Here is an 11944-nt window from a genome sequence, read left to right as displayed (position 1 = left end):
TTATTCTTGGCACTTCCAGCTGCAAAATGCTTTGGGCAGGGATCGATGACACCTCCTGCCTGCTGTCCCCGAGGGGGGCCGTAGGTGTGAGGCAGAGCGCCCGGAACGCAGAGCGGGGTCGCGGTTTCCTTTTCCATTCTCCTGCTTGGGATGCGATGCCCTCTGCTAATGAGCTAACCATCGGGCTCTTGGCAGGCGCTGCGGTCGCCTGTCGCTGGTGCTGCATATAAATAAGCCTGTGCAGATTCATCTGATACACGGGTTGACTTTGTAGTCTGAAATTAGCAGGGATAAAGTCCTCTAATGTACTTGAGTTACGTAGGAACTCTGGAGGGAATTCATAAAATCCGATGAGAACAATCGCATTTGCTCTGATGCAAGCTGCCTCCAGAACAAGTCCTCTTTGTTCTGCTGCCTGCAGACGGGGCCCTGGGTACAGGCAGGGAGCTGCCCTCTCGGTAACGCTGCCAGCGGCGCAAGCTTGGGTCTGGTGGCCAGCGTGGTGTCGGCACGCGGAGCGCTGGGGGTGCGTGTACGACAGCGACGGAACCCAGGTGGCAGCGGGGCTGCTGTAGGAAGGCCGGGGGACGCACCTCGCCCCTGCGGGCCCTGGCCTGCGCCGCTCAAATCCTTTTGCCAATATTGTCTGAGGATTAGCGGGGGCTGTGCCAGCGCCGCGCAGCAACAAGGAGGTGGCTGGAGCTTCCTGGGCCTGCAGCGGTGGGAGGGGGGAGCGGGGACAGCGATGACCCTTTTTATTAGTGGCTTTAAAGGGTGCAGGAGCAAAATGTCAGGAGGAAGAACTCTGTCTTACCTGCACGTTGACCTAAACCACAGGCATGCCGGCCCAGACCGTGTCCTCAAGGGTTAAAGAGGGGGTGACCCAGCTGGCAAGTTGCTCTGAATGACATATTATCTTGCAAAGTTCAAGAGCAGGTTTGTTTTCCTTCCATGCTGTTCTGCACAAATCCCTCCGAGCAATTCCTTCTGTTTGTGGAAAGGCCATTGTGTAACTGCCAGCCTGGGACACGCTGGGCCGGGAGCAGGGCTCCTGCGGCTCCCCGCCTGCGAACGGCCGCCCATCACCCCTGCGCCTGGGCTGCTTGGGGAACAGGACCGGGACGAGCAGCTCAAAGCTCTTGGGGGGTGTGCAGTCACCGGGGGCCCGGGGGTTGCCTGCCTCTCGGAGGATGGCCAAGGACGGGGTGACCGGATAACGGGAGAGCAGCAGCCGCGCTGGGGAAGAGACTCGAGGGCCTTTCTGTTCCTGGGTTTCCTCCACCGGCGCAGGGCCACTGCTGGCAGGCGGTGCCAGGTTGCCCTTGGAGCCAGATGCTCCGGAGATGTGTGTCGTCCCCCGCCCCGGCTGGGGCTGGCAGTGGCGAAGCAGCCTTGGGCGGCAGCGGCAGGTATGGGGAGAAAACCTCCAGCAAGCTCCGGGGCGTGCGTGCCGCAGGAACCGGCACTTCTGCCTCTGCAGAAAGCGCTCTCCCCTCTGGGGACAAATCCTGCCCTTGCTGTGCGTGCCCTGAGCACGGCTCCCACGGCTCTGTTCCCCCCAGGGCAGGGAGCAGGAGCGCTGGGACGGGGCAGCGGGCTGGCTCTCCCCAGCCGGCCCCGGGGAGCACCGAGCCCCGGCACAGGCACCTCCATCCAAGGGCCAGCCCTGCAGCCGGGCAGGGGACGGGGAGCTGGGGCAGCCTGCGCTCGGGCACGACACCCCGCTCTGCGGTCGCCGCAGCCCCTGCTCCGTGGAGGACGACGCTGAGCGCACGTCTCCCTTCCTCACGGCTCCCCTGTGTCTGGTCTCCTCCCTGGCCGCTGCTTCCTGATGCTCAGAGAGGACCCACCTTTTCCTGCCAGCCCGGCCCCAGCAAGGAGCAAGGCCCTCGCCCAGGGTGGCTGCAACGTGCTGGGCCTGACCCCGCACCGGGGGCTCGGCCGGGGCTGGATGGGTGGCAGCGCGTGGTCCAGCCTGGCTGGGCCCGGGTGCCCGCAGCCCTGCTTCTCCGCAGCCTCCCCTGGGCGATGCTGGGCCGGCCCGGGCTCGCAGGGAGCTGGCCTTATGTAAATAGGTCACTTCTAGCCCAAAACTGGGGCGGCTGCCGGGAATCGCCACCGGTCAGCTGGCCGGAGATGAAACGCATTCCTGTGGCCGGCGCCGGCTTCTCCGGTGAATTGAGCTCCGCTTTGATGGCAAGGCGCTGGGGACCGGGGCGGGGGGCTGAGCGGGGGTCCGTGGACCTGCCAGCCCTGCTGCCCCTGCGCTCGTCACCCAGGGCCTGTGAGGAGGCGAGGGTCCGGGCTCACGCTGCTGGGGAGGTGAGGGGAGGTCTGGCCAGCGCTAGCCCCGTGCGTGGTGCTGGTGCTGGCACGGGGAAGGAGCCCGGGACCGGCCGGGACTTGCCCCCATGGCCAGGGCGTTTTGGCAGGTGGCCTCCCCGGCATTGGGGCTGGGCAGGGCAGGAGAAAGAAGAGGCAAGGGACAGCCCGTGGTCCCCCCAGAGGAGAGGACACCCCCGTCCCCGTGCTGTCCCCATCCTGTGCTGCTGCCTCTTGAGTAGCTGCTGGACTTATTCCCCCGAGCTGGGCCCCTGCCAGCGGGGAGGGACACACAAATGGCTTTTATGGAGCAAGAGCAAAATATTTTCTCGCGGCTGGGCAGCAGCATCCCCGCAGGGCAGTGGCACGACATGGCTGTGACCCCTGCCCAAGGGAAAGCGGTGTACCCCGCTCACCCCATGGCCCCGGGGCTGCAAAGTGCTCGGGGCCCAGCAGGGCAGAGGGCACGTCCCGCTGCCCCGTGCCTTGCCGGGGACACGGTGGCACCCGGTGCGCGGGGGCAGAGACACCCGGTGCCCTCGTGGCTCCGTGGCACCCACTGCCTCAGGGACGATGGCAGGCGCTGCGTGTGGCCGAGCAGCCGTGCCTTCGCTGTTTCTAACGGCGGTGGGTTCGAGTTTGCGTAACCGAGTGATAAAACTCTTTTTAAGCCATTTCTGTGGCGATGCCATAGTGGGGCTGGGGGCGGGTGTCTGTCCATCCCATGCGTGGGTCTGTCCCTGGCGCAGGGTGCAAGGGTCCAGCGCTGGCACTTGGCCAGCTGAGCGGTGCCCCAGCCTGGAGCCACACAGGGCGGGCAGAGGGGCTCAGGAACAGCCTGAGTCCCTGGCTGGGAGCTGCTGGCGGGGGGCGAAGCCGCCTTCCCTGAATTGTATGGAAACGAGGGGTGGCTATAAGGGGCCTCCTGCAGCTGCCTCTCGCCCCGGACGCCGACGCCTGCATGAGGGCAGAGCAAACCCCGGCGGGGTGCCCGGTGCCAGCCCCCACCATGCCGAGCACCCCGCTCCTCTGGCGGGGATCCCCGTCCTGGCACCCCTTGCCTGCTGCACCCACCCCCTGCCCAGGGCTGTCCCTCAGGCGAGGGGTGCAAGCAGGGACGCTGTCCCTGGCCCCCGCGCCCCACGGACAGCGTGGGCAGCAAAGGGTGATGCTGGCAGGCAGCCTCACTTGATGCAGGCTGGTGTCCGCCGTGCCGGGCTGCCAGCTCCGGATGGGGCCATGGGCTCTGTCCTCTTTTTTTTCCTGGGTTTGCAATGTCCCCGCCGGCTGAGCCGTGACGGGCTGTGCTGGCCCCGCGGGGTCTTTTCAGTCTCTCTCTGAAAGGGGACCAGGGGAGCTCCTCCAACCTGCAGGGCCAGGATCTGCTGCTGCACCCCAGGCAACGCCTGGCTTTGCAGCTCTTCCCCGGCTGGCACATGTGCAATGGGGAAAGGGTGTGAGAAGGGTGAGGCTGGGCAATGCAGCATTGGCTTGGGTAGAAAAACATGAACCCGCGAGCTTGTCTCCTTCACCCTGGCAGCTGTGCGGCAGGAAGGAGGGCGCGGGGAGCCCAGAGCACAGCGCTGCACCCTGAGCTCTCCCTGCCAAGCACCTTATCCCAGGTCCCCCCCTCTCTTCTCTCACCGTGCAAATGCCTTCTGCTTGCACCCAGGTTTTACACCGCAGGCGAGGTGCTTGGCTGCTGAGCTGACGGCAGAAAAAGTGGCATTCCCGTGAAACGGCCGTTCCCGCAACGCGGCGTTGCAGCCCGCAGAGCTGCCCGGGCAGGGGGGAGCCGGGCAGGGGCTGCCCAGGCAGGGGAGCGTGCGGGCCGGCGAGGGGCTCGCCAGGCCAGGAGGCAAGCGGAGAGCTTAACGAAGAACAGGGCACCGCTGAGTGAAGCCAAAGGGCTTGTTTTCCCGAAGTGGAGCTACAGCGCAGGCGGGGCTGTGTGTTGCTTGCCTTGCAACTTGCAGCACCTCAGTCCTTCCCGCAGCATCCCGGCCCCCCCGCCACCATCCCTCAACTCGCCCGACCTTCTGTCTTCTTCCTTTCCAGGAAGAGCAGCTGTTGGCAGCCACTGGCTGCTCCTTCTTCCCGGCCACAGGAGGGGCCTGGGCCCCCGCCAGCCCCGCTGTGGGCTTTGTGCAGCCGGTTGCGCAAGGAGCCCTGCGGACACCCCGGCCCCACGGGCAGGTGGAGCGGAGCGGGTCCCAGAGCCGCCCACTGCCCCGATGGCTTCGGCTCCTTCGTGCTTCGGGCTCTGTGACGGAGCAGCCGCCGGCAGAGCAGCCCCTCACCGGTGTTTTTGGGCTCAGCACGGAGCGCCGCGTCCCCGGCGAGAGGCGGCAGCGAGGTTTGCTCCTGCCTGGCAGAACGCCCTTTCCTGCTGCTGGCAGGCAGCGATGGTTTTGGGGCTTCTTCCGTAAGGGAGCAGCTGTAGCTGTAGGGGTGAGATCCCCCGAAGCGATGCCAGTGCGTGCACTGTGCAGGCTGGATATGGGGCTGCGCTCATGGCCACCAGCTGCTCCGGCTCGCTCAGGGCCGTGCACATGGCACGGGGCGCAGAGCTGCCCAAACCTGCCCCTGCCTCTCGTGTGCGTGCCCAGCTCCATGTCTCGCTCGGCAGCAGGGACATGCACGTGTCCTGCAGGGAGTGCCGGCCGCCCTGGCGCAGCCGCCCGACCCCGTGCAGTGCCCAGCTGCAGCGTGCGCCGCGGTCTGGGCTGGCCCGGCCGTGGGCGAGCGGGCAGAGCGCAGCGCTGTGCCTCGTGCGGCTTGCCCTCCTGCTCTGCTGCGGAGCTGCCTCTGGCCCATGGGCAGCAGTGGCAGCTCTCCCACCTGCAAACCTCCTTCCCGAGAGGAGGCGGCTGGACCAGCTTCCAGCAGAGCCGCGGGAGCTGCTGGCAGGTGGAGCGGAGCGGGTCCCAGAGCCACCCACCGCCCCGATGGCTTCGGCTCCTTCACGCTTCGGGCTCCAGCATCCCTGGAGCACATGGCACTGCTGTGGAGGGGCTGGGGCCGTCCCACCCTGCCAGCTGCGCCCTGAGATCGCAGGAGCGACCTGTAACACAGGCAGGGTGCCATCCCCTCCCCGGTGGCCCCGCTCACCTCAGCAGGGTGGCCAGGGCTGATGCCGGTGGGGCGGGTGGGGGGGTGTCCCGTCTACAGCCTTTTAATGAGGCTTTGCAGGAGGGAGAGCTGCTAGGACATCGGGAAATAGGGGCATGCCCAAGACACATCCCAGTGCCTCCCCATCCCACCCCCAGTCCCCACGGGACATGCTGGCAGCGTTGTCCCCAGAGCCGTGGGCCCGCAGCACCTCCCAGCCCGTATGACTTTTCGCCCAGAGAGGGCTGGTGGGAGTACAATAATATTTGTATACCTAAAAGTAGAACGATTGATCCCGCTGCTGTTTTGTAACGTGTTGACGACCGGGCGGTGCAGAATTGTATAAGTGTACGTGGAGCTGGCAAGTTTGTGTTTCAATCATATGAGTGCTCTTGTGCAACGCTTCCCCTCCGCGGCCCCGGAGGAAAGCGGGTGCGTGGGGGCTGCCAGTGCTTCGGCAGAGGCTGCCGTGCATGCGCCGAGCCCTTCAAGTGCTTATGGTGATCCCGGTCCCCACAGCTCTCAGGTCAAGGGATGCAAGCGTTATTATCTGAGGTCTCACGTTCGGCTTTAAAAGTCCCCCGCAAACGGTGCAGCGGGATCCTCGCTCATTGCCCCTCCCTGTCCAAGATAAATCACCCGGCGCTTGCGATTCGGAGCCGATTCCTCAGCAGCAGGAATCCATCCTGGGCTCCCAGCGCCCTCGGAGGCTCTTTGCCCCCGGTGCGTCGTACCCGGGCGCACGAGGGTTTGCAGGAGCCCTCGCAGAGGAAATCTGGGCCGGCAGAGCCGGTACGCTGTGCTGAGCGGAGGGAGAGGCCGGGGTGCCGCCACCGTGTGTGTGGGAGGTGGGTCCCTCCATCGCCATCGGCTGCCTTCGCCTCCCGGCACAGCCTGTGCTGCTGACTTCATGGAAATAAAGCGCCATTATCCCAGTGCAAACAGGAGCTGGGCTCGCACCAGGGAGCGGCTGGGGCTCGCCTGGGGCCGGGACACAGCTGCCAGCGGAGCTCGAGGCAGGGCAAACACTGCAGCCAAAACGGGGACGGGCTGCGGTGCTGCAGGCAGGGGACGGGCAGGGGGGAGGCAACCCGGCCCCGCGGGATCCGGATAATACCAAGAGTAATAACCCCACAAGCGGGAAGGTTTGCCCTCCTGCAGCGCTGATCCCGGCTGCTCACGCCTTGCCCACCATCACACCGTGCCCCCACCGGGCTTCTGGAAAGGTCCGTGACCAGGCACAAAGCCCAGACCCCAAAAGACTCCTGAAGGACTCAGCCCCCGCTGCATCTCACAGTTCCCGTTCAAAGCGCCCCGTCACCTTTCCAGCCCGAATGTGCCCAGCTCCAGCTCACCGCGGTGATTCCCAGTACGGTGCTGGCAGCAGGGGAGCCTGGGCAACCGCTCGCTCCCGGTCCATCCTCCATCTTCACCGCCGTAACCAGGCTCGGCCAGAATTACCTCACCGGCAGCGCTGGGAAAACCGGGGGGCTGTGCTGGGAGCGGGTAGGGGGCCGTGGCAGCCGCAAACCTGGCTTTTATTGTATAACCACTGCCTGGATTTGATTGTTGGTGGGTTCTGGATGAATTAAACTCCCCCATTGCTGGGATGGGGGGGGGTGTCTGTGGACTGGTTCCACCCCTGCATCCCTTCATCCCTGCATCCCAGCGGGATGCAGGGGAGGACAGGACCAGAGCGGGGCATCGCTGCGGTGGGCTTGCCTGCAGGAGCATGTGTACCAGGCCCGCTGGAATGCCGTAACCCCAGCTCCCCCCGCCTTGCTGCTGTCAGGCCAGGCCCGTGCCGGGGCTCTCGGTGCTGGCTGTGCCAGCTGGAAAATTCCTCTTGTCCCTGTGGCAGCCGGGAGAAAGCCCTGCCTGGGGAAGGGGGTGTGTGGGGGTGACGTGCTGCAGGGCTGCCACCCGCCCGCCCAGGGCAGCAGGAGGGGCCTGGGCCCCCGGCAAGGGCAGCGGGACCTGGGGGGAGCCGCTGAGGTCTTGGGGTGGTGGCCCGAGGGGTGGTTCTCCTGGAACGGGGCAACGAGGCAGAGCGATGCCCGGGGCCGGGGGCGGCCGTTTCCTCTCCGGGAGTGCCTGGCCCGACGGGCAGTGCCCCGTGTCCCCACGGCCACGCGCCAGGTCACCGTGTCCGGCGTGGGGCACAGCTGGGGGCCGGGTCCCCGCTCTGCCTGTGCCCTCCTTCCGCGCCGGGGGGGGGCCGGGGCACGGCCGCTCTCCGCAGGGCGAAGGGACCTGCCCCGGGGACCTCGCCGGGGTGAAGCCCGCCACGTGCCGGGAGCAGAGCGGGGTGCCCGGGGCGGGGGGCAGGCGGGGACTTCGCGGATCCGGCGGCAGGGCTTGCTGAATGGGGGACCGGCGGAAGAGGGGCCTTCTCGGGGGGACCCGGCCGGGCCGGGAGCGGGGCGCAGCGGGAGGGCGGGCGGAGGAGAGGGGCAGAGCTCGGGCCGGGGAAGCGATGCGTTTGTGGCGAGGGAGGGCGTTCAGCCTGCCCGGGCGGGGGGGGGGGCGGGCGCGGGGGGGGCGACGGGCGGAGGCGGCAGCGGCGAGCGGGCTGCGGGCCAGCGCGGGCCCGGCCGTGGCCCAGGCAGGGCCCCGCCCCGCCGCCCGGGCCCCGCCCCCGCCGCCTGGCCCCGCCCCCGCCGCCCGGGCCCCGCCCCCGCCGCCCGGGCCCCGCCGCCGCCCGGGCCCCGCCCCCGCCCGCCGGGCCCCGCCCGCGCTCCGCGGGCCGCTGGCGCCCCCTGCCGGCGGCACCCGCGCTCGGGGGGGCGGGGCGCAGCGGGCGGCGGGGCGGGGCCGCGCCCTCGGGGCGGGCGGAGGCGGCGGGAGCGGCGCCGCCGCGCCGCCAGGGGCGGTGCGGGGCGGCGCGGGGCGGGGGCGTGGCGCGGCCGTGACGGCCGGGGGCGCGGCGGCGCCGGGGGCGGGGCGCGGCGGGCCGGGCCGCGGCGGTCGGAGGTGCCGGTGCCGGTGCCGCCATGTACCGGGCCCTGTACAGCTTCCGCTCGGCCGAGCCCAACTCGCTGCCCTTCGCCGCCGGGGAGACGTTCCTGCTGCTGGAGCGCAGCAACCAGCACTGGTGGCTCGTCACCCGCGCCGGCTCCGGCGAGACGGGCTACGCGCCGGCCTCCTACCTCCAGCGGCTGCAGGTGGGCCGGGCCGCGGGGCCCAGACCCGGCAGGGTGCGGGCTGGCGGGGGAGGCGGCCGTGCCGGCCGTCGTGTGCACCGCTGGGGGCTGGGGGTCCCGGGGCTGGGGGTCCCGGGGCTGGGGGTCCCGGGGCTGGGGGTCCCGGGGCTGGGGGTCCCGGGGCTGGGGGTCCCGGGGCTGGGGGTCCCGGGGCTGGGCACCTCTTCCCTCCGCCCCTCGCAGGCGGGCGGGTAGCGGGGCCGTGGGGCGGGCAGCGGGGCTTTCCTGCTGAAGACCGCCCCCGGCCCGGGTCTGCGCTGAGGCGGGCGGTGGAGGAGCAGCTGGGGGGGCCGGAGCGGCCCGGTGCGCTGCCTCGGCCCCTTCTCGGGCCCTTCCGGGCGCTGCTGGCCGCAGTTGGGAGGAGCGGGGTGTGCGGCCCCTGCGGACGCGGTCACCCGCTTCGGCGTGAGAGGGAGGCAGAAAAATGCCGAGGCGATGCCCGGGGGAGACGGTGAGGGGCATCCCCCTCCCAGGGGCATCCGTGATGGCCGGATCGCCCTGGAGGCTGCCAGCCCCAGTTGCTGTCAGTACGCAGCGCCGGTGTGGCCACCGCCGTGCGAGCTGTTCGGCACGGGGGTTTCTGCTTGCTCAGCACCCCGGCACCGTGAGGGCAGCGAGGGGGTGATCGCCCACCTCCCTCCACCAACGCACCGTGACACCGACAGCAGACCTGTGCCGTCCTGGGGCCCGGGAGAAGCCGCGGCAGCTGCCTGCGCCTGCGGGGACAGTAATGCCAGCCAAGCTGGTGATACTGGACATTGCAGAAAGTCCGGGCGGCTGCGGCCCCAGCTGGGGTCGGAGGAGGGAGGGCACCTTTCGGCAGCTGCGGGTGTGAGCCCCGTGCCCCTGGGAGAGAGGTTGCTCGTGGCTTGCACAGTGCAGGGGGCTGGTTAGTGGGGGCTTCTGAGGGACAACGTGGCTTCTGAAATTAAAATAAGCTTTTCATATAAGGCTAACTTGGGGGGGGTTTATACTTCTGGGCCTCAGGGGATAGCGGTGGGAACCGCACGCTGAAAACTCTTTGCACCGGAGGATGGGTAACTGCGCGCAAACGCACACGAACGTTACCAATGGGCCTCTTAACGTCTGGCTGAAAACAGTGACCGACCCCTTTACTTCAGTGCGCTGCTGATGCTCCTTCAGATGCCACTGAATTTCTGATTAGCTGTAACTCAGCCCGTAAGTAAGCGTGGGTGTGTGCTTTGCAGAACACTTCAGCGAGACGAGCGTTACCTGGGGAGCCCGTGCGTGGGTCAGGGCAACGCCGGGTCTCTCTGCCGGCTGCTTGGTTCAGGAGCCGGCCTCCCTGCGAGGCTGGGGCTCTTCTGCAGCCTGGCAGAATGGCCTGACAGGAGGGGACATCTTGTGTATCAATAAGCCCTTAAGCTATTTAGAGGAGCTATTTAGTTACAGAGCAAAGACCTTATTAAACTACTAGATTTTAAAACCCCACGGTGGCATAGCTCTGGGCTGCTGCTCATGAGTTTCCTCTCTGCAGTCCCCTGCTTCATTTGCTTGTGTGGCATGACGTCTTCTCGCTGCCGTGGGCGTGGGAAGCCTTCTCCCAGGCTGCCTTCTGGAGCAGCCTTCCTGCATCTCTCCACCTTGCTCGTACCACTTCCAAAATCTTCCAGGAAAAGCGTTTTTTTGATGACTTTACATTCATTTTTCGGGTTATATTTTGCTACAGCCTTAAGATAGCTTGCAGCCTGCCAGGCCGCCTCCTGACAGTCCATTAGTAATGCCCTAATACTAAAGCAGCGTTGCTGGTGACTTTGTGAGCTCTCTCCTCTAGTTCAGATGTAACTTTCCCCAATGCCCTTAGACCTGGTAGCAGGAAACAGAAGAGCCTTCCCTGCATCCGCTCATCTTTTTTTGGCCATTAAGTTTCCTGCACCAGAACTTGCCTAATGATGCATGAGGCAGCAGGATCTAATTTGCTGCTCTGCGGTTGCAGTAGTGCTCTGTGTCCGGGACTTTCTTTCTGCTGTTGCATCCTGCCAGCTCCGAAGAGCTGATCTGAAGTCAAAACCTGCTTTTTATTCATGGGAGAAGGCATCTGCTCGCTGAAGGCTTGTTTGCTGACTGTCTGGGACGAGAATGCAAACAATTTGTCACCCAGTTTCGGTTTAATAAGGGCACTGAGACTAATTAGTGACAGCGATTTGGGAGACAATTAATGCTGCCCCAATCACAACAGGGAAAAAACCCACAGCTAATGATGAGCGTTGGCGTGGTTAGCAGGGAGAGAGAGTGGCCAACAGGAGTCACCATTGTAAAAGTAAGCCTTGGGCTGCGTTCGCAGTGCAGTCAGGTTCCAGGTGAGCAATAGGTTGCACACCAGTCGCAACCAACAGCAGCAAATCTCCCGAAAGCCCCTCGCAGCAGGCCGCTGAGGGGATGCTCACGGGAGAGGCTTGGGCTGCTGTTGCTGCTGCCGTCCGCTATTAGGAGCGTTAGCTTCCTTCCCAGCTCCTCTTGATTTTCTTTTTTTTTTTTTGCTCAGCTTTGATAGATATGGGAAATTCATGCCTTGGCTTCTCTAGTGGAGGAAATAATTCCCATTTATTATTTAAAGCTTATTCTTGGCTGATGTCTTTGCATCGCAAATGCGGCAGAATTTTGTACTGAAATCCTTGTGGCTCAGTCTTGCTGTTAAAAGAGGGTTCATTGGGGGGGGAACCAACCAACAAATCCTTCTTAGAAATAGATAATGCCTCTGAGAAACAAGTCAGGGCCAAGCCAGGGCACCAGAAGGTACAGATGATGTGAAGTTAATTTGGGTCAATTAGAAACGCCCAACTTCAGCTGATATTCCTGCTGATTTTACTCTTCCTTAGTTCCCTTTTAGCTCCGTTGTGGGTTATTAAGAGTCATTTCAAGTCGAGTGCCATTCGGGGGGTAGATACTGAAGCTGTCAAGCAGTGAGAGGGAAGGACCGGGCCGTGTGCCGCTGAACAGGGACAGCTGGTGAACCGCAAGCAGAGCGAGCTCCTTGCCGAAATGCCGGCCTCGCACGTGGCTGAACCCCGGCTCTGCATGCCCGCGGTGGAGATCTCGAGTGGTGACGCCGGCAGGCACGGCGGTAGCCAGCAAAGCCATAACGAACTCGGGGGCTGACCGTGCTGCTGCTGAGATGAGTGAAAACGCGTACCCAGCGCTGTGCTGGCCGGTAACAGCACGTAGGATAGTTGCCTCCAGCTATCGATGGAGCAAGAGACAAATGCTAATATCTCATGCCAGGCAAATACTGCTGCAGCGAGGCGGTCGGCATGAGTGCCGTGGCTTCTGGTTGAATGGAAAGGTGC

General features: G+C 65.4%; 1 protein-coding gene across 1 annotated transcript in view; it reads left to right on the top strand.

Annotated features, from left to right (window-relative positions):
* Positions 1–8378: 8378 nt before the first annotated feature.
* The window catches only part of NCKIPSD (NCK interacting protein with SH3 domain), a 56175-nt gene continuing 52609 nt past the window's right edge, over positions 8379–11944 (top strand). Inside the window, exon 1 of the mRNA XM_072876154.1 lies at positions 8379–8597. Within this exon, the coding sequence (XP_072732255.1) occupies positions 8427–8597 (171 nt within the window). The 5' untranslated portion in view covers positions 8379–8426. The remainder of the gene's footprint in view (positions 8598–11944) is intronic.

The sequence above is a fragment of the Ciconia boyciana genome, chromosome 11 (genome assembly GCF_034638445.1).
Source record: "Ciconia boyciana chromosome 11, ASM3463844v1, whole genome shotgun sequence".
NCBI classification, from domain to species: domain Eukaryota; kingdom Metazoa; phylum Chordata; class Aves; order Ciconiiformes; family Ciconiidae; genus Ciconia; species Ciconia boyciana.
Note: the sequence above shows the minus strand (reverse complement) of the source record. Positions and strands in the feature narration are given on the sequence as shown.